The 22,503-nt window shown below is 43.4% G+C and overlaps 1 protein-coding gene across 1 annotated transcript; it reads right to left on the reverse strand.

The window, feature by feature from the left end:
• Window positions 1-1,467: 1,467 nt before the first annotated feature.
• Window positions 1,468-6,143, reverse strand: LOC131652885 (protein NSP-INTERACTING KINASE 1-like). Its single transcript, XM_058922873.1, has 11 exons — window positions 5,801-6,143; window positions 5,586-5,718; window positions 5,374-5,445; window positions 5,133-5,276; window positions 4,976-5,047; window positions 4,821-4,880; window positions 4,320-4,417; window positions 3,920-4,069; window positions 3,471-3,812; window positions 2,806-3,185; window positions 1,468-1,976 (listed from the first exon to the last, which is right to left on the reverse strand). Exons 1-11 carry the CDS (start codon window positions 5,901-5,903, stop codon window positions 1,653-1,655), a joined length of 1,878 nt encoding a protein of 625 aa, XP_058778856.1. The 5' UTR covers window positions 5,904-6,143; the 3' UTR covers window positions 1,468-1,652.
• Between the last annotated feature and the right edge of the window lie 16,360 nt (window positions 6,144-22,503).

Consider the following 22,503-nt stretch of genomic DNA (forward strand, 5'->3'; position numbering starts at 1 on the left):
AAATTAGATTCTTACCCATGTTGATGATTTTTTTACGTAGTTCCTTATCTCTTATCGCACACATGAAGTTTTGCGCGGTGTGCCAGATGCAGTAGACATGTGAAGAAGGAGGGTTTTGCCATCCATTTACAAGATCATCATAGGAACTTTTAATTGATTGATGTCTGTCTGATATTAGGCATAGATTGGCCTAGGGTGTCATGTGCTTTCTCAGATTCTGAAGAAAGAAACTCCAAGCATCCTTGGTTTCACCCTCAACAATTCCGAATGCGATTGAAAAAATGTTACCATTCTCATCCTGCGCCACAGCCATCAACAAGGTCCCTATATACCTTCCATACAACCATGTTCCATCGACTTGCACAATAGGCTTGCAATAAGCAAAACCATGGCTACACTTTTTCTGGGGAATATTTTCTAAGTGCTATATCAAAAACAGGTAAGAATGTGTAAAATTATTCTTTGTATTTGCAGATCAATTATCATACCAGGAAGATATGTTTTCATTATCAACAACCATTGTGGAAGGTCATTGTAAGACTATGATTATTTATATACAACCCTGATTGGACTTAGGCTTACACAACTTGGATTATATTTGATATTATAAGATTTGATTATATTTGATATTATATTTAATATTCCAATAATATCTCATCAGCTTTCTTTAAAAAAAAAAAAATTCTATTGGTGAGAAAGGTGTCATGTTAAAGGACAGTGGACCAAAAATATTTAGTAATGTGAGCATGAAAAAGAAAAGCCCTAGTAACATTAAGTAAATGCCTATGTTTTCTCTCTACAATAAAGTTTTGTTAAAATATTTTCCTAGAAGAAGTTTGATGGATAATTCCTAATGACTTGTAGAAAAAAATCATGAGAAAATCAACTTCATTGTAACTTCTAATGGTTTTAATTTGGGGTGAAAATTGAGTGGAAACATATCTAATAAACAGTTGAATGAGCATTCTAATTGAGTAAATCATAGAAACAGAAGTGATTAGCTTAAGTGTAGTGATCTTGCAAATTTAACCATAACTATGATGCATTGTCAAGCAAATCATGTTCCGGGCGATCTATTGAGATAAAGTTTGTGAATCCAAGATATAGCCATGGTGTTGCAACAATCCCATAGCTCAAAGTTTCTGTTAGAGGGAGAAGGTTGAGGGAAAGAACCATTGATGAAGGGACCTTTTTTCTTGTATGATAAAGCTCATTTCATTTATTGGCTCCAATTGGGGTACTTTTTATCATTCGAATGAGGTGTGATGAGAATTTTGATATTGTTGAATTAATTGAAGTGGAATTAGAATTACAATATTTAATAAATGTCACTTGTATACAATCATCAAATGACCTAAAGTATTAACTAACTTCCTAACATCCATAACAGAAAATAAAACTAACTAACCTAACCATAACTGCCACAACTGAAAGTGAACTATAACCTCTAATAAAAAAACCTAGGTATGGACTTCATTTACTTTTAATATTACAACTATTTGCATTACACATTCAAAGTTCAACAAATAAGTATATGTACATTTGCAAAAACAAAAACAAGCAGCTTTTTCATATGCTTTCTCTAGAAAATTACTTAGAAAACAGAATAATAAGAAAAATATATATCAAACTAAAAAAAATCTAGAAAAATTTCACCTTGGACCTGAAAGCTCCATGGCTTGGATTAACAAAGAAGAATCATTGGTGAGATCGGAAAATCGATCTGACAAAGATAATTCATGTGGTTTGCACTTGCTAGTGTTGTCAGCTCTTTGAGAAGCTTCCCATTTCTCGGCTAGACCGTCGCCTTCGAGCATGCGTACGACTTCGGACATTTTCGGTCTGTGACTCGGAAGATATTGTGTACACAAAAGTGCAACTTGAACTATTTCCTCAAGCTCAATCTTGTCATAGTTGTTCTTGAGATCTTTGTCTACAAGCAAATCTAGCTTCTTCTCTTGATGAATTTTCTTTACCTATATGGCAATAATACAAAGATTTTAACATTTTACTCTAACAAAACTGATGTTATATTTTAGGGACTAAAATCAACATAGTCAAATATTGAATAGTGTTAAAGGACTAAAGCCAAAACAATTGAGAACAAAAACAAAAGTTTATACTGTTAAGGGGTTAAGAAATGGACAAACATGTTTTGTAAGACTAAAATTGAAAAAAGGGTATACCCTACACTTGAGATATGCTGAATTCACTTTGTCAGTACATCGTGACTGTTGGATCAAGATCGGACATCTCATATTTCAAATTCGGTATATTAATTGACCGATTTGAATACAACAACCACCAATGCACTTACTGCATGAATACGGTAACATCTCAATTAGGATTGTTCAAAAAAAAAACTGCCAAACCGAAACAATGAACCAAACTGAACTGAAGTTAAAATAACCGAACCATTATGTTTGGTTAGTGAACCGAACCTCTGTTGTACAAACAATTCTAGAACCGAAACTGGAAAAAAATGCTGAAAACAAGTTTAAAATTTTTTATTTAAAAAAATTTGAAAAAAAGTATAATGGTTCAGTTCTTAAACCAATGGTTCGCTTTGGGAAAAACTGTTTTCTAACGATTTGGAATTTTGAAGCAGTTTACCAAACCTATAATTGTGGTTTGATTGTTTCTGAGTAAATTGAAACAGTTTGGTTTGATTTGATTTTTTGAGTGAGCTATACCATAAACTGTCCTAATCTCAATTATGGAGATTCCATTTTTGTATATTCTATGGACAAAAAATCTTTTTAAGCCTTTAAATCTTTAAAGAATGATGAAGGGAGACAAGGTTACCCAATCCAGCATGGCTCCTTTTTGGTTGGCAGCCTTTCCAAATTCAAGGGCCCTCAAACCTGTAATCAGTTCAAGAAGCAAAATGCCAAATCCAAAAACATCAGTCTTTTCAGAAGACTGTCCTGTGGAAAGATACTCAGGTGCAATATGCCCTACTGTGCCCCGAACCGCAGTTGTTACATGTGAATCTTTGTGGTCTAAAAGCTTTGCCAAACCAAAATCTCCAACTACTGCCTCACAATAATCGTCAAGTAATATATTTGCAGCTTTCACATCTCTATGGATTATCTTTGGATCACATTGTTCATGAAGGTATAATAATCCTCTTGCTGCTCCTAATGCAATTTGCTTCCTTGTGCCCCAATCCAACACTGGCTTAGCTGAAATTAACAAAAAAAATGGCTTTCGAAATTTTAGTAGAGGCAAACCGAGTGAAAATGTCTGGCAACAAGAGTCATCTCAAGTTTTTGGAAGCTTTGTGTAAGTCAGCCACAGTTTAACAATGGCAAAACATATTAACCACGATTTAACAGTGACAAATATTTTATGAGTTCCTATTTAGCCACATTTTAACCGTGATAAATTTTGGACCTTATGCAATAGCCCGCCTTGCACGCCCTAAAAATGGCTCAGGCAACAACATAATGTTCTATCATGAAGCTTACCTTTGAGACGAGAAGCGACGCTGCCATTGGACATGTAAGGGTAAACTAAAAGCCTTTCTGATGAAGTCATACAAAATCCATAGAGTTTGAGAAGGTTTCGATGAACTGCCAAGCTGATCATTTCAACTTCGGTCTGAAATTGTATCTCTCCTCCCTTTGCATTTCCGTCTTTAAGCCTCTTTACAGCAACAAGCGTACCATCCGAAAGAACTCCTTTGTAGACAATGCCGAAACCGCCTTTTCCTAAGATGTTTTTGTTGCTGAAGTTGTGAGTAGCAATTTGGAGTTCTCTTAATTGGAACCTCTTCAAGTTTCCTAGGTAGACTTCTTCATGATGTCGATCTGTAACATGGTTATGGAATCGTGAATTGAATCTTATTATGAATCGCAAGCCTATTAGGCTTCTTAAATGAAGGAACTATCATAATTTGATCAAATGTATATTGTACCTTTAACATCAAAGAATGCTTGTTGATTATGCTTGTGTCTCCTCCATAGTACAAATCCGAAACCAAGGACTAACAAGCAGAGGCATCCAAGACTCAAACCAAATGCAATGACCCTTTTGCGAGCTTTTGTTTTTCTTGATGGTAATGCGTCTACAGAAGAAAAGATATTTTTATCTCAAACAACTAGATATCAGAGTACAACACATGGTTTTAAATTGTGGTTCACAGTAGTACAAAAGTTTTAGAGGTTTTTGCAACGGCATCAAAATTGCAATTGCGGCTGCATCTTAACACAATATCGAGGTTTGCAGCACAACCACAATTTTGAACCACTGTACAACATGTGTAAAAATGATGTAAACTTTCATGACAAATCATTCAAATTCTTAAAGGATCTTACCGTTTGTATTGTTTAAGTTCATTGACATAGGCATGAGTTTCATCCCATGACAGTTTGTTTCTTTTGCTGTAGCACAGACCAGAGGGTTTCCAACAATACTGAAATATCAAGAGAAAATCGGAAAATATTTCAAAGTTAGCACCAAATTTTCTTAAATCTCTAAATATATACACCTACGACCTATGTAGCACCGACACTTCAAATTAAATCATGTCAGTGTCTAACGCCAACACTTGTGATTACATTCAATTACTTGCATACTCTTAAATTAGTATCGTGTCTCCGTGTTAGTAGTGTCACAGTCATGTCGTGTCTAAGTGAGTGTCACATCTGAAGTGTGTCAAGTGTTCGACCCTAACATAATACAAACAAATGTAGTTACATTCAATTACTTACATTTTCTAAAATTATTATCGACGTCAGTATTGTGACTGGCGTGTCTGTGATTTATAAATTGGAGCGTGCGCATATATATGTATTTATATACAGTGAGAGAGTAACCTGAATGATTTGGCCAAGATTCTAGGCACACTGCCACTAAGATTGTTGAATGACAAATCCCTGAATTTACAATCACAAACAAGTCATCTTTAGAAATACATCTAACAACAAAATGAATGAACAAAGTAGTGAAAGAAAAAGGTGAAAAAGATTACAGAAAAGTAAGTTGTGCCATGTTCGCCAATGACTCAGGACATTCACCAGAAAAACTGTTATTATTAAGCCTCCTGAAATCATATCAATAACTTCTAAGCTCAAGAAATCATGTTCTTAACACATTTTCAACTTCAATGATAGCTCATAAATGCTTACAAGTATTGAAGCTTTCTCAGATGACCAAGAGAAGGAGGAATTGCTCCATTGAAGAAGTTATCAGAGAGATCAAGTGTTTGAAGCATGGAAAGTTTTCCTAGCTCTGAAGTGATTGGTCCAGTTATGTTGTTATTCTGTAACACACTGAAATAGAAGTAAAAAATTCTCAGTTTAAGTCGCTTTTACTCAGAATCAATTCATTCAAAATCAATTTTCGTAGAAGCGCTTTCTGATTACTTACATAGTTTGAAGATAGGTCAAGTTTCCAATGCTTGGAGATAATGTACCAGATAAATTCTGACTAGGAATTCCCCTAAACCAAAACAATACCAAAAAAATCATCAAAAACACTTAACAATCTCAAACCAACTTTGAATTAACTTCAACATTTAAGCTTTTCTTTTAGCAACTTCATCAAATTCAAATATAAAAAAGTTGGAGAAAAACACTCACAAACTAACAACAAGATTCTCAGTAGAACAAGTAACCATATTCCAACTACATGGATCAACAGCATCACCATCCCAATTCTCTAGAATTCCATGAGGATCCATTAATGAAGCTTTTATACTCATCAAAGCTTGAACTACATTAAAAAAAACACAAACTTATATACATTTACATTCAAATTCATTAAAAAAAAAAGCACCATTTTTCAAAAACTTTACCTTCAAAGTTAATTCCCTTAGGAGAAAGCAAAGCATTTGTAGAACACAAAAACATGAACAATGTCACAAAACATAGAAAACCTTCTCCTCTTGAAACTTCCATTAAGATTATTGTGGTAAAGGATAGATGTTGATAAATGATAACAACTCTCAAATGTTTTATTTTCAAAATAAGAAAGAAATTATATTCACTTTTTTCCTTGACAGAATCACTTATTCACAAAAGCTCTTCTGTGTCAGACACAAACACAAGAACAAAAAAAAGACAGGTTCATGAATATGATATAATAATAAAAAGGTAACTAAAGCATGCCTGTCATTGAGTCAGGTTTTTTGTAAAAATCAAGATATTATGTAAATGGATGAAATGGAAGTAATTTAAGGTGAAATTTTGAATGACATGTATGGTATTGAGAGAATATGGGAAGGGTAAAACTGGAAATTTATTTTGTTAATCATGCACATGCTGAGAAAGTAGAAAGAGCTTTTGTAAATTTTTTATTTGAACTAAAGTATATAAAGCCAAAAAATTATATTAGAAAATTTCACTAGAGGACGAGGGAATATCACTTCATCTAGTCACTATATTTTGTTAGTAAACATGTATGTAAATATAAATATATGATTTGGTTAGTCTTTAATTCTATAAAATCAGTTTGTAAGATAAGAATTATTCGCATTTATAAATATATGCTCAGATTATATATTTTTTCGTGTAAAATTATTTAACACACTTTTTATGTACAGAATTGAATAACTAAAGAGTGAACATAAGTAAATAATAAGTTGTTTCATAACTAAAAAATTGATAACGCTATAAAGTCTAAATTTAACTCTGATATCATATTAAAAATTATGGTCGGACCCTTTTTTTGGAATTACTTAACGATCTTAAACATTGAATTTAAATTTTCTGTCTTAAAATAAGTCGTGCTTCACGCATTTAAGTCTATCTGATCGTTTCATCAAGATTGAAAAAAAATAATCAAATTTGTTTTTGATTGCAGCGAATTTAATTTCTTAAGATTGATAAGGTTGTGTGTGAGATAAGATTATGGTTGCTTAGGGTTTTGAAGAATCCAACATTCTCTGAGTTTGGCCATTCAGTAAAGTTCCAAATTGAAAAATAATTTAAACCAAAGTGGTGAGAATTTGAGAATATCGAGAGAGTGGAGGTTCTTCTAGGGGCTCGAGATTTATGGTGGATTTGGAGGTCACCCACTATATCTTATGACCCACTAGTATCTCTCTTGGTTTTTTTGTTTTGTTTTATTCAATGCAAATTATTGCTAACTAGTGTTATTACTGTGTTAGTTAATTGTTAGGTCATTTCAGAATGTTTTTTTTTAATAAGTTTGTGGCTCATGCTATTCTTTAGTATATTCTCTATTGTTTAAAAGAGGTTTATGGTAATTTTAGAGGATTGCTATTCTTACCTTTAAAATTTACACCGTATGCTTACACTAGTCAAATACAACACTGCCATGTCTCTTCTATATTGAAAAAAAGTAAAATATATAATTATTAAATATAATAAAAATTTCGAACCGTATAAATGTACGGTGTTATTGTCACATTTTGTGTAAAAGTAGCATTCCTCGTAATTTTATTAGCTTGGTGAAGATTTCGTAGAAAGGGAGTTCAGTATATCGTAGATTCTAAATCAAGTTAAGCTTCATGCAACGCGGTAGTGGTTAAAGTTAAAGAAAAAAAAAAGTAAAAATAAAAAATCACCAATGAAAATTTGAAACTTGCGGAATGGGTTAAACTTTTTTTATAAGCAATGATTGTATAGGTTAAAATTGAGTACTAGCGTTACTCAACTCTAAATTAAGAAGAAAACAACAAGGGATTAAAAGATACAAATAATAGCTTTGCATAGAGAGCAATGTTTCTTCACCATGAAGTTTTGGCCACATCATCTTCTAAACCACCTTGTCTCACCTAATAGGAATTGGCTCGCCTGGCTAGCTTCCTTGTTGCGACCTCGTCAGGCAAGAATGCTGAATTTGAAACTTTGAAACTTTCTGCATGGCCTCGCCTGATGCTCACTGATGACTTTATTGGGCGAGACAACTCGCTTGGTGCTCGCTAGGCGGCATAGCTGATTTTTCTGCCACGAAACATTCTTGTTAGAACAAGATTTGTTGCTACAATAAGTCTCTATGTTTTGACGATAACAGTACATATATTAAGTATGTAATAATTTAGTTTCAAATAGTTTCTTGAGTGTAAAGATATTGTGCTCTAAGAGATTCTGGATTGTTGTCCGTGAAAAGTCTAAAGAAACATCAGTAGTTTAGAAGTCATAAGTAATCAGAAGAAAGAACTCTGTTAAAGCTTCTGCTCCAAGATAAAAAATCAGCGTACATGAGCGAGCTTTCAAGTCAAGTTCAGAAGTTAAGATTTGTTAATAAAAAAAGATGTTGCTTCTAATTCTGAAGACAAAGTCAAGATTCTGAATACTTCAAAGGTCAAGCCTTAAAAGATCAGAATCAAGGATTTACTAAAGATCAGAATTAAGCTAATAAAGCAAAAGATCGGAAGTGTCTTCGAATAATGAAAGGACGTGCTTCTCAGATGCTCACATATCTGATAATAGTGTTCTAACTCTTAAAGGATTCTGAAACAAAGTCTGAAGAAACCAATCTGAAGGCCAAATGCTGAAAGACTCTAAAGATGCAGTTCTGAAGACTCTGAAGACTTGAAGCTCTGAAGATTCATGTTTCTGAAGACAAAGGATACTGAAGACCAAGTGCTGAAGACTCGGAAGACGTGGTTCTGAAAACTTGAAGTTCTGAAGACCCAAGAGCTTATTTTCTTTCTTCCAACTCATGCTGTCAGCCTTTGAAGTTCAAGAAGAATAGAAGATAACATTATGTAGTATGAGGTACAAGGTTATAGACGAACGTCTCATTTCATTACCGTAAAAAGACGGACAAAGCTTACTATTCTACAGAAGCTATTTTCCACCAATTCATAACAACGTATAAAGCTACAAGACAAAGACGTATTGTACCATTCACATTTATGCTTGATTCTATCCGTTGGGAACTAGCTGTTGGAAATCAAAAGGACCTTATTTCCCTCCAACGTCTCTTTTGAGAAACTATAAAAAGAAGACCAAATCATCTAACAATGTTGACGACAACTAGTAACGTTGTTGTTGCAATCCCCACAATGCTAATATTCATACTGCCATAACGGTTGTTGTCATTGGAGTTGTTAATTGTCGCTCGGCTTGAATGTAATTCAACCAACACAGATTGACAAGAATCAACACATGAAGAAAGAAGACAAATGCTTAGAAGCTGGTGTTGAGAAGCATATGTCAAAGGAGAGGCTAAAGCTCACACTAATTCATAATGCTACTAGGCTAATTAGTTGATGTTAATGCCTAAGTTGATATGCAAAAGCCAATCAGAACACAGAAGATGAAGAAAGAAGATTCTAAAAGATGCTACTCAAATATAATCATATAAATCTTGCTACAAATCAAAAGAACCTAGGATTCGTTGCTCGTGACTTCCTCAACCAAGAAGATGAAGAAAAAGAACACTACAAGATGCTTTTCAACATATAATCATATATATCTTTGTTGAACAATGTAATGAACACAAGAGTTGTTGCTTGTGTTATAGTTTGAGAATTCTTCATGGAAATTGTGTTAACATAAGAGTTGTTGCTTACAATTGTGTTAAACAATATGTGTTTAATCAATTATGTAATCTGCTTAGAAGAAGCCTGCGAAGAAATTGTCAGATCAAGATTTGAAGCTTCTGAAAGAATGTCCATGATAAAGAGTCTACGAGTGAAAGGAAGATTTAATCAAATTCTGAATATGAAGCTACAACTATGTTTCTAAATCTGAAAGGCAGAAATTCAAAGTTCTCAGAAATAAAGGTAAAAAGGATCACTTTATGTAAAGGGAAGCATTGACGGGTTAGAATTTCTAAACCTTATCTCTCATTGTGAAGTCATTGTATATGGTCTTGATACTTCTACGAATTGGATGTTATCTTGATTAGAAAATATTTTTATTAAATCAGAAACTCTCTTTCTTCCTGACATTAAGAACAATCAATAGTGATCATTACAATATGGTAAAACTTTTGTTAAAACTCATTTATGACATACATTTCTTTTAGTAAGTCATATTTTTGGAAATGAAAAGTTTTAGCACACTTTATCCTTTTTAGTCATGTCTCTTTAAAATTTGTCCTGGGACTTGTCTTTTACCGTGTTTCATAAGTTTTCATTTATTAAGGTGTCAGTTTCAAAATTCTTTAGTAAGATATTCACGTCTTCATTTATCTATTTAAAGTTCCCTTGTGATCTTCTTCATTTCACGCCTTTCTGTTCATTAAACCTCTCTGATCGTACCTGATCAGAAAAGTCGTCAAGGCCTGCTCGGATGCTGGGTCTTCGTGAAGTGAGAGGGGGGTGTACCTGCAAGGTACTCCGATGCCAAAGTGAGTAGAGGAGCAAAGGAGAACAAGTACTAGCTAAGGTTAGAAGAGAATTGAATACCTGACCCTCTACTGAGAGAGTGTATTTATAGCCCCCAGCGCTGGGCCATGATCACGCTAGTGGGCTGGATTCCCAGGCCCAACTAGGAGACTGCCAGGTTTCCTGGGAGGAAATATCGGAGGTGCGTGATGCCCTCTGTCCTGGTTAACCGCTCTGGAATCCAAGGGAGACGCGGTCTTATAGGGGCCACGTGGACTCCGTAGTATTCGGAGGATTGGATATGAAGGAGTCCTGCGAGGAGCAGGGTCCTCGGCGAGGAGGGCGCTCGCGGAGAGCAGGGTCCTCGGCAGGGATGTCAGCGGGGAGCACCCATGCCGAGCAAGGAGGTGACGAGCACCACTTCACATGGTGGAGGGTGCAACCTGGTTTGGGCCTCGAAGGTCCAGTGGGCCGAAGCGGCATTGGGCCTAATTCTTGGCCCAGTCCAGAACAGGAGCCCCCAAGTTGGAGTCTTCTGGTCAAGAGGCTGCGACTTTGTTGATGCTCGGCTAAGCGACAATGTGCGTCCTCGGTGGGGTAGGCACTCGTCGAGTGGGTCTGCCAGGACGGGCATGTCTTCGGGAGTCCGAGCGGAAAGGCGCGCGTGTGACGCACGTGCTGACGTGGCATAGGTAATGATTGCCTAGGGGCTAGGTGGCGGCGCATGGGAGGCAGTGTCAGACGGCGCGACGTTTCGTCTCCCGAGCTTTTCCCTATAAAAGGGGGTGAATCCCCTCATTTTAAACATTTTTTTCTCTCTCTTCGCGTGCTCGGCTTCTAAAAACGCTCCTCGGAGGTAGCTAATCATCTTTGCAGTTCGTGACAACCCGGGTTCCCGCCGAGGATTTCAATCCGACCACCCTCGTCATGTCATCATCAGGTATGTTCACGAATCACTTGTCGTTTTTATGTTTTGCCTTGCTGTTTCGAGAGCAAGCGGCCTTCTGTCGTTATTGCTGTCCTCGCCACCTACGTCGGCTGAGTCCTGCGTAGTCGGCGCTCCTTCTTCGGGTTATCCAAGCGATGCCCGGGGTTGAGCCTGTAGGCTAGAGTTCCGGGGGTTGCTTCCGCTTTTTGTTAAGTTTTTTGGCGTGGGTCCTCGGTTGACGGATGGGCGTATCCTCGATGAGGGGTTTAGCCGGGGGCTCTTCGCTCCTGCTCTACCCTTTCGCTTGTGTTGCGGTGGAAGGGTGGATTTGATGAACCGTCGAATTCATTTTTTCCTTCTGCATGCAGGTGAATCTGATTCGAGTGCCAGCTCGGGGTCTAGTTCAGAGTCCGGCTCATGGGCCAGCGGTTCGGGAGAGACGGCCGCTAGTAGCTCTGATGTTGAAATAATCGAGGTCCAAAGTACCCCGCCCGCGACTGCTGCCGAGGAGGATCGAGAAAATTCCCTTGAAGCCGAGGGGGGCGTTTCTCCCATGCCGCTCTTCGATTATGATTGTCCCCATGAGACGAGCTGGGTAGCCGACGAACCGCTGGCGGTGGTGTCTCGGTATACTGAATCATTGCACGGGGCTCACCGAGAGGTTGAAATTCGGGGTGACGGTGAAAAATTGAATTACCAAGTAGGCTGCCCGTCTTCGGAGGAGCGTATCTGCTCTCGTTTTGACGGGGACAGCTTCGCCATGTATGAGTACGTGTTCAAGGAGCTCGGCTTCCGCCTTCCTTTCAGCAGCTTCCAAGTTTCTCTGTTGGCGTCCCTTGCTTTGTCCCCATCCCAGCTTCACCCGAACGCATTTGCCTTCATGAGGGCGTTTGAGATCGTCTGTGACTTCTTAGGTGTCGGGGCCACGACCGCCTTGTTCGGACGCTGTTTCCGGGTACAGAGGCAGGCGGCTGACGGGCGCTATAGTTGGGTTTCTTTCAGGAATGCCAAGCGGAAGCTTTTCAAAATGCACACCGATTCCGTCAAGGATTTCAAGGATCGATACTACCTTGTCCGGCCGCACAGCCCGACTGCGTACGCGGCATTGACCGACGTAGTGGAAGCTCGGGATTCAGACGGTGTATTGGCCCGGGATGAAAATGGGGAGGTAGTACAGGAGTTTTGTACGGTGTTCCCTTTCTTCTGGTGGAAGGTTCACTTCTCGGCTCCCCCCAAAAATTATGCCTGGGAGGACGAGGATTTGGACGAGCAGGACACGGCCTCTTACTCGGTTCTGTGCAAGTATGTGGACAGTTTTACTATGTCCCAATGGGTGACGAAGGACGGGAACCCCATTTTAGGTGAGGACGGCGTGCCGATAGTGGAGGCCCGTGGAATCAACGTCAAGGCCTTGCTATCCTGTAAAAATGCCGAGGAGATGCACTCGCTGTTAGGTTATGCTCGGGTGTTTGTCTTGCCTTTCTATCAATTTTTGGTGTCTTTACTAACTTGTTTCGCTTTTCCTTGCAGAGGCCATGCCAAAGAAAGAAGACAAATTGCTGAAGATGGTGACCCAAGACGCGAGGAAGCTCCGGCAGCAGCAGCAGAAGAAAGGCCGAGGGGAAGTTGCGGGTGATCAATCGGGTTCGGCTGGATCTCCCCGGGTGCTTGTGGAGGGTGAAAGGTCCCCTAAGAGGCCTCGTCCTTCGGAGATGAGCCGCGAGGAGGGGTCTACCCGGAGGTCCGACCGTACCTTTGTGTTTCCTCCCTGCTTTAAGGACGGGGGTTACTTTGATAGGGTTCCCATGGCCACTTCTCTGGATGAGGCTCGTCGGGTAGATTCTATGGATTCCCCTGCTCTTCTCAAGCAACTGGCGAGCGATGGTGCCGCCGTCATGAGGGTCTTGGAGATGACCCAAGTGTTGGCCAGCCGAAGCTCGATTTCTCCCGAGGAGCTGCGCAAAGCTGAGTCGGAGAAGAAAAAGGCCGTGGAGGATGCCAATCGGTTGAAGGGTGATAGGGAGAAGCTGAAGTTGATGAGGCCCTGAAGCAGAAGGACGAGGAGATCGAGGCGGAGAAGAAGAAGGTTGCTGATCTTCAGCGGGAGTGGGCACCGTCGGACGAGGAGTTCCCCGATGTGGCGGTGCTGAAGTCTCGGGCGGAGTTTGTCGAGAAGATAAACGAGATGAAGCTGAGTCTGGCCGAGATGGCCGAAGTGGGGTTTGACTGCGCAGTTCGGCAGTTGAGGGTTCTGAATCCCGGCCTGAAGGAAGACAACATCGGGGTCTCGTCGAGGATTGTTGATGGGGCCGTGGTGCCCGAGTCTCCCGGGGACGATGAATGATCAATCTTTTTTAATTGTTGGGCCTGCGTGCCTGTCTTTGTCGGCCTGCGTGCCGTTTTTATTTTGTGTGTTAGGGCCTGCGTGCCCGTCATTTTTTTGTAACTTCTGGATATCGCCGGCCAATTTGGTCGGCCTTTAATATTACTCCTTTGCTTTCATTGATTGGTGTTTTAAATGCTTTGTTATTGCATGTTCATTGATGTTTGATAACTGTGCTCGGGTTTTGCTTGTCCCGAGGAGATATTCTGATACTTAGAAATATTTTTGTATGTTTGTTGGGTTGGACTATGCTCGGCCTAGATTGTCTTCCGGGTGCGAGGGGTACAACCCGGTTGCGCAGAGCAAGTGTGCGCTATAAGCGAGTACGAGGCCGTGGTCGGGGCCAAGTGCTCGCGGCGTGAACGTTCCCATCGCGAGCTGGGGTTCTGCCTTGCAGTTACTGCCACGGTGGGTCTAGGTGTAGAGCCCCCGTGTGGCCGGTCCTGTTCCTCGGTGGATGGATCCGACGATTGTTGTCATGGAGTGAACGCGCTCGTACCACGGCGCGAGTCCGTTCCCGGGGTGCTCCTCGCGTTGGGAGGGGACGACCGGGGTGCGTTGGTTGCTTCTAGCTGTAATAACGTCTGAGTTTTTCAGCGTTCCATGGTCGAGCAAGTCTTTCGCCGAGGAGGTTCTCGAGGTAATAAGCCCCGTTCTCGGTTTTATCGTAAACTCGGTATGGGCCTTCCCAGTTCGGGGCGAGTTTACCTTCGCGTGAGTTTTTCATGTTTCTGCGGAGCACTAGGGCGCCGACCTCGAACTCGCGCTTGATAACTTTGGTGTTGTGCCGAAGAGCTATCTGTTGTTTTAATTTGGCTTCTCGGAGGGAAGACCCTGCTCGGATCTCTTCGACCAGGTCGAGTTCTTCCCTCATGGCTTCGTCGTTGAGCTCTTCCTCGAGGGGGAATTCTGTCCGACTAGAGGGTTCGTGGATTTCTACGGGGATCACGGCCTCGGTGCCGTAAGTTAGTCTAAATGGAGTCTCGCCCGTGCTCGAGTGGGGCGTCGTCCTATATGCCCAAAGTACGCTGTGTAGTTCTTCGACCCAAGCTTTTTTAGCTTCGCCGAGTCTCCTCTTCAGTCCTCGGAGGATGACCCGGTTGGCTGCCTCGGCTTGCCCGTTCGTCTGTGGATGCTCGACTGAAGTGAAGTGTTGTTTCGTGCCGAGCTTGGCCACAAACTCTTGGAATTTTTTGTCAGTGAATTGGGTGCCGTTGTCGGTGATTATGGCCTGTGGTACCCCGAACCGGGCGAGTATGTTTCGTTTGTAGAAACGGAGTACGTTTTGAGACGTAATCTTGGCGAGCGCTTCGGCTTCTATCCATTTTGTGAAGTAATCCACGGCGACCACTAGGTATTTGTTCTGGTATGACCCGACTGGGAAAGGTCCGAGGAGGTCCATTCCCCAGGTGGAGAAGGGCCAAGGCGAGGAGAGGGATTTAAGCTCGTTCGGGGGAGCCAGGTGCATGTCGGCATGACGCTGACATTTGTCGCATTTCTGGACATGTTTCTTGGCGTCTAGCTGCATGGTCGGCCAGTAGTAACCGGCCCTGAGGGCCTTCCGCGCTAGTGATCGGCCGCCGAGGTGCTGACCGTTGATCCCTTCGTGAAGCTCTTGGAGTACCTCGAGCGCTTGGGAGGCGTCGACACATTTAAGGAGAGGAATGGAGAAGCCTCGTCGGTATAATTTGTTTTCGATGATAGTGTACGAGCAGGCTCGCCTTTTAATAGCTGAAGCTTCCTTTGGGTCGGCGGGAAGTTTGTCTTTCGTGAGGAAGTTATACACCGGGGTCATCCAGCAATGGTCGTCCCCGATAGTAAATACTTGTGGAGTTTGGGCGCTTTTGCCTATGCTCGGCTTGGGCAAGATTTCCTGGATTACCGACTTGTTTCCACCCTTTTTTCTTGTGCTCGCGAGTTTGGATAATATGTCGGCACGTGAGTTATGTTCCCGTGGAATATGCTCGACATCCGCCTTTGCGAATCTTTTCATTTTTTCTTTGACGAGCGTGAGATATTCGGCTAGTGTGTCGTTTTTGGCTTGGTAATCGCCGCTAACTTGGGATGCGACGAGTTGGGAGTCGGTATAAATCATGACTTCGCGAGCACCCACGTCCTCGGTGAGGCGTAGGCCTGCCAGGAGAGCCTCGTATTTGGCTTGGTTGTTTGATGTGGTGAAAGATAAGACCAAGGATACTTTGATGACAAGCCCCTCGTCATTTTCTAGGATAGTTCCGGCTCCGCTTCCCGAGTTGCTCGAGGCTCCATCTACGTCGATGGTCCATTTGTTTTCGGTGGGAGCCGGGCAGCTAGAAATTGAGGTCATCTCGGCAATGAAATCGGCGAGCGCTTGAGCTTTAAGCGCCTTCCTTCCCTTGTATTGGATATCGAATTCGGATAGCTCGAGGGACCATCTTAGCATCCTCCCGGCCATGTCTGGTCGGCTGAGGAGTTGCTTGATGGGTTGGTCTGTCCGGACGACAATGGTGTGGGCGAGGAAATAGTATCTCAGCCTCCTGGCGGCCGTTATTAGGGCCAACGCGACTTTCTTTATCTGCTGATATCGCACCTCGGGCCCTTGTAGGGCTTTTCTCGTGAAGTATACGGGCTTCTGTCCGTCTTCCGTTTCTCGGATTAAGGCCGCGCTGGCCGCCTCGTTTGAGACAGCCAGGTAGAGATATAGGATCTCGTTGCCATCTGGTCGGGATAGGACGGGCGGTTTGGAAAGTACCTGTTTGAGATGAGATAATGCCCGTTCGCACTCCTCGGACCATTCGAAGGTCGCTTCTTTCCGAAGCAACTTGAAAAATGGGAGGGCATGCTGGGCGGATTTTGCGACGAAGCGGGATAGTGCTGTGAGCATTCCGTTTAGTACTTGGATAAATTTTTTATTGTTAGGGGTAGGAAGTTCCGAGAACGCTTGGCATTTATCCGGGTTGGCTTCTATTCCTCGCTCGGTTAGGTAGAATCCGAGGAACTTGCCTGCCCGTACTCCGAAGGTGCACTTTTCTGGGTTAAAACGCATCTTGCAGGATCTGGCCTGCTCGAACACTCGTTCAAGATGTGCCGTGTGGTCGGCGTCTTCTCGAGATTTGATGATCATGTCGTCCATATATACCTCGAGGGTGTCGCCGATCTCTCCTCGGAAAACCCTGTTCATCATCCGCTGGTATGTGGCTCCGGCGTTCTTGAGTCCGAAGGGCATTACGTTGTAGTAATAATTGCCCGACTCGGTCATGAATGCCGTGCACTGCTTGTCGCATCTCGCCATGGGGATTTGATTGTACCCTGAATAAGCATCCATAAACGATAACAATTTATAGCCGGCCGAGTTGTCGACCAGCCTATCAATATTAGGCAGTGGGTATGCATCTTTGGGACATGGCCGGTTAACATCGGTATAATCAACACACATTCTCCATTTTCCATTAGATTTTTTGACTAGTACAACGTTTGAGAGCCAAGTTGAATACTTGGCCTCGGAAATAAAATTTGCCTCTAGGAGGTCTTTTACAGCTTTCTCGGCAGCCTCCGCTTTCTCGGGAGACTGCCGACGCCTACGTTGAACTACTGCTTTTGCGGTCGGGTTGATGGAGAGTGTGTGGCAGGCGACCTCAGGGTCGAGTCCGGGCATCTCTGCTGCGCTCCAGGCGAACAAGTCGGCGTTGTTCCTCAGGCAAGCTATGAGCTGCTTCCTCGGTGTATCCGGGATGTCTTTGCCAATCTTCACAGCTTTGTCGGGGTTGTCACCCAGAGGAATGAGCTCGAAATTCTCGTCCGGAATGGGCCGGGTCGGGTGAGCTGCCTTCGGTTGTGGTTCCTCTCCGTTCTTCAGCTCCTCCTCTGTGAACCGGGCGTCGAGGTCGACTGAGCTGACGTCTGCTGTCGTTTGCCGATCTTCAGGAGGGGACTTATCTGCGGCCCTTGGTTTTTTGTTGGAGCTGGAGGGTGGGGCGATCAGCTCCAGTCCCTTCATTGTTGCGTCGAATATCCTCCTAGCAGCTTCGATGTCGGCATTGACAGTGACTACTCGTCCCCTCTTCGTATAGAATTTCATCTTCAGGTGAATGGTCGAGGGGACGGCAGTGAGTTCGGCTAGAGTGGGGCGCCCGATGATGCAGTTGTAGAGGGTCTTGCAGTCTATCACCAGGAACCTTGTCTTGACTTGCCTGGAAGCTTCCCCTTCTCCGAAGGAGACGAGCAGTTCGACGTAACCCCACGACTTTGTGGTTGTTCCGTTGAACCCTTGGAGGTCGGAGCCCACGTAAGGAGTGAGGTGTGAGTCGTCCAGCTGTAAGGTTCGGAAGAGGTGGGAGTACATGATGTCGACCAAGCTTCCCTCGTCGACCAGGATCCGACGGACGTCGAAGTTCGCCATCCTTGCTCGTACGAGCAGTGGGATTGTGGCGTTCGGGGCGCCGCCGGGCAGCTCTTCCAGGTAGAAGGTGATTGGGTCTGACTTCCCTTTGAATTTTCGCAGGGTCGGGGTGAGATCTGTGTTGGCGCTAATCAACTCGTCGAACTTCCTTTTCACTGAGCCGATTGTGAGGGAGCCGGGGTCCCCACCGTTGGATATTAGCATTGTTGTTGGGAACCCTTTCCAGATGCTGAGGGCAGATGTCACTCCGCCCGAGGGTATGAAGTCCTCTGGTCGGGTGACGGATAGCGCCACCTGCAGCGGCCTGGCGTTCGGAGAATTGCCCTCGTCGGAGCTCCGACGGCCGTTTCTTCTGGGCGGGTCTCCTTTCCTTGTGTATTTTGAAAGGTGGCCCTCTTTAATCAGCGTCTCGATGACGTCCTTCAGGTGTATGCACTCGTCTGTCAGGTGCCCGTGACTCTTGTGATACTTGCAGTATTTGGATTGGTCAGTCCCCGGCCTAGTGGGATTTGGCTTTGGGGGCTTGATGTTGGAGTTCTTGAACTCGGTGCTTTTGCATTCGGCCAGGATCTTCTCGCGCGAGGCGTTCAGAGGGGTATAGTCGTTGAACCGACCTGCTGGCCCTCTGCGCTCCTTTGTGTCGTGGGGTCTGTCGTCCCTCCTTTTATCATTTGTCCGGCGCGTGGCCGATTGGTCCTGGCTTGAACCCCGAGCAACGTCATTTCCCCTGGAGGCTTTGATGGCGGCAGCTTCTCCCTCTTTGAAAGAAATGAAAGCTTGGGCCCTTTTGAGAATGTCGTTCATGGAACGTAATTTCTCTATCTTTATGGCCTTCTTGAATTCGTTTCCGGGGATGAGCCCTCTCTCGAGGAGGTACCTCTTCATGTAGTCGGTCGTCTGCACCTGGACGGCCTCTCTGTTGAACCTGTCGAGGTAATCCCGGAGAGGCTCGTTGGTGCCTTGGACAACAGCTTCGAGGTTTGCTTCAGATTTCGGCTGTCGACGAGAAGCGGTGAAATGGCTCAAGAAGAGTTCCTTGAGTTCGGCCCAGGAGTGGACGGAATTGGGTGGAAGATTTCTGTACTAGGTCATCGCCCCTTTCCTGAGGGTGGTCGGGAAAATCCGACATTTGATGGATCCGTGGACGATATGATACTCCATTACGGCTTCAATGTTCCTGATGTGATCGTCGGGATCGGTAGTCCCGTCGTATGGGTCCAAGGTCGGTGGCTTTTCCATACCTCTAGGAAGACGAGCTTTCCGGATGCTTTCCGACAAGGGGCTGCGGAAATCTTCCTCATCGCTGGCGCTCGGAGTGACCGAGCGATTACTTCGGCGGGTATTTCCCGACGTCCTTCCTGATCTCCGGCGGTCATCCCTGGGGGAGCGTTCGTGGGGTTCTCGGTCTTTTTTGGAAAGTCTTCTGTCCTCTTGATCGGGAGAAGGGCTCTCGATTATGGGCTCAGGCCTCCGATTTTTCTTGCTCTTCCGTGGAGGGGAGCGTGAAAAGGATCTCTGTCGGCTGGACCTTTTAGGTGGTGACCGCGAAGATGACGGGGAGCGTCGGCGGGTCCTTCTCGGTGGAGAGCGAGAGGAGGAGGAGCGCGAACGATGGCGTCTCCGCGGGGGAGAGCGATATCGCTGCCTCTTTTCCAACCTCTCAATCCGTTCACCTTGATCTCGGATGAGACGGTTGGTTCGCTGCAGCTCTTTGAGGAGGAGGAGGGTTGTGGTGTCCGCTTCTCCGCGGGCATCGTTTACATCCCGATGGTGCTCGTGGCGAGCCCTCGGTCTTTCGAGCGAGCGGGTGGAGGAGGAGGCGGTCTGCCCATCTCTGTGGTCAGTCTCATGTTGGACGCGAGTCAGCTGTTGTCCGGAATGGGTTTGGAGCTGCTCGGGGGTCCGATTGTTCCGAGCTGGTTCCTCTTCGTTGTTATGAGACTGGGGATGCTCGGTCCGGTTGTTCTGAGCTTGCTCATCTCCATTGTTCTGAGCCTACTCGATGTGCTGAGGTCGGGGCCTTCTGGCGGACTGGGGGGTCTCATGACCTGACCTCCCATGCCCCTCAGCAGTGTGTTGTCGTCCCCCCCCCCCCCCCCCCCGTCGGTGTCGAGCCAGAGTGGATTCCTCGATCATATCTTGGAGCTCGAAAGGGTCGGGAGTTGGGATGGTGACATTGTTGTTGCCGGCCATGACGATCGTAGGATGTGTTAGCTTTGATCTTTGTTCTTTAAAGAAGGGGGAGCTTGTTTCCCACAGACGGCGCCACTGATCGTACCTGATCAGAAAAGTCGTCAAGGCCTGCTCGGATGCTGGGTCTTCGTGAAGTGAGAGGGGGGTGTACCTGCAAGGTACTCCGATGCCAAAGTGAGTAGAGGAGCAAAGGATAACAAGTACTAGCTAAGGTTATAAGATAATTGAATACCTGACCCTCTACTGAGAGAGGGTATTTATAGCCCCCAGCGCTGGGCCATGATCACGCTAGTGGGCTGGATTCCCAGGCCCAACTAGGAGACTACCAGGTTTCCTGGGAGGAAATATCGGAGGTGCATGATGCCCTCTGTCCTGGTTAACCGCTCCGGAATCCAAGGGAGACGCGGTCTTATAGGGGCCACGTGGACTCCGTAGTATTCGGAGGATTGGATATGAAGGAGACCTGCGAGGAGCAGGGTCCTCGGAGAGGAGGGCGCTCGCGGAGAGCAGGGTCCTCGGCAGGGATGTCATCGGGGAGCACCCATGCCGAGCAAGGAGGTGACGAGCACCACTTCACATGGTGGAGGGTGCAACCTGGTTTGGGCCTCGAAGGTCTAGTGGGCCGAAGCGGCATTGGGCCTAATTCTTGGCCCAGTCCAGAATACTCTCCTTGTTAATTCTTCCTTCTCTTGGTCATGTCTTTGAAAACCTTTCTTGGAGATGAAGAAATTCTTGAAGTTCTTTATGAGCTTAGGCCTAATATTCCTAAGCTAGCTTCTGATGATCTTCTCTTCATACAAAGCATCAGTTTTCAAGGTTGGTCAAAATACGCGGAGATGCTGCATGGACCAATCTATCATATTTTAGTCAAAGAGTTTTGGAAGTATTCCATTGTTAACTCACATGGTGTCTCTATTTCCTCAACTGTTTTTGGGATCCCTATCATTATCACTCCTTCATTTATTATTGTTGCCACTAGTTGTCGTCCTTCTGGCATTACTGTTGAAGACCTTCGTTTCAAATACTCTCAGGTTGAAAAACTCAGTACCATCCATGACGTCTCTCATAGATATACACCAACCAATCCTGGAACTATTATTCCCATTGCTGCTGTATGGTTTCAGCTTGTGTTGAATAACTTCAGACCTAGAAGGTTCAACAAGAACACTCTAAAGTTTGATGACAGGGCTCTTATTTATTTCCTTGTGCATCATGTTAGAGTCAATCTACCTCATACAATCTTCAACTATCTCAAGAGCTCGATTGTTGTCTCCAGGAACCATCAGCAATCCTTTATACCTTTTGGGAGAGTTCTTTCTGCACTCTTCGTCCAAGCTGAGATTGTTGGAGCAGTTCGCTGCTCTGGACCTAGCAATGCTTGTGACGAAGAAAGATGTGAAGTTTTATTTGCGTAGTTCAGTTTGATTATGTTTGTTTATGTTATGTAGTGTCTATGGTTACGAGCGTTTACGTTGGCTGCTTGTGGCTGTACTTTGTGCTCTTCAATGAATGAATTAAATTTTCAAATTTAATATTCATGTTCATAAATAATTCAAGCTTTTTTATTCATTTTTAGATATGATATAAAATGTTCTTATCTCTAACATATTTAAGCATTAAAAATGTTCAGAAGCCATAAAATTTTTTGAAGAAATAATGGCTATCCTTCGTGTCCTCTATACTCTCTTCTGACACTAGCATTAACCGGGATTTTCTGCTATGCCATTATTTTCTGAAGCATATATCTTGAGTAATACGCTCATTGTGTTACGTCATTTCTTCAATTAGTCTTATCTCTTACTCTGTATATGTGTCAATTTTGTTATCCTTTTTATCGTGCCTATACTTACTCTTAGGTTGTTCATTCCTTTCTCCATCATGTCCCTAATCACATTCAGTAAGAGATAAAAGCCTTCTTAAAGTCACTTCTCAGTCCGTTTTTTCTCTTCTATTTTTATTCATGTCATGTATGTCTCTCGTATCTAAAACAAATGAATATTTGTGTGCTAATATCCATCATTTGCATTCCCATAAGTAGCTTACTTTTAAATATACAATCTATTTGCTACTAAATCATCATAAAAAGACATAGGTATAAGAAAGTAACTTAAAACTTTGGAAGATTAATAAATATCATAATAATGTTTGTTTATGAAAATAACTATTATTTGAAAGATCTTCTGGAAGAATGGTAAGTCTGTATTCTAACTCTAACAATGTCTCAGAAGTTCTAAACCTTCTGAAGGGATATTATTTATGTCAGGAGCATGTTAGTTTTCCTAACCTTAGTAACATTAATTCTGAGTAATAAAATCCTTTGAAAGTAGGTAAAATCCTAATATACTCATATCCCTTCTCATTAAAAGAAAATT

Source organism: Vicia villosa, linkage group LG2, assembly GCF_029867415.1.
Source record: "Vicia villosa cultivar HV-30 ecotype Madison, WI linkage group LG2, Vvil1.0, whole genome shotgun sequence".
Classification (NCBI taxonomy): domain Eukaryota; kingdom Viridiplantae; phylum Streptophyta; class Magnoliopsida; order Fabales; family Fabaceae; genus Vicia; species Vicia villosa.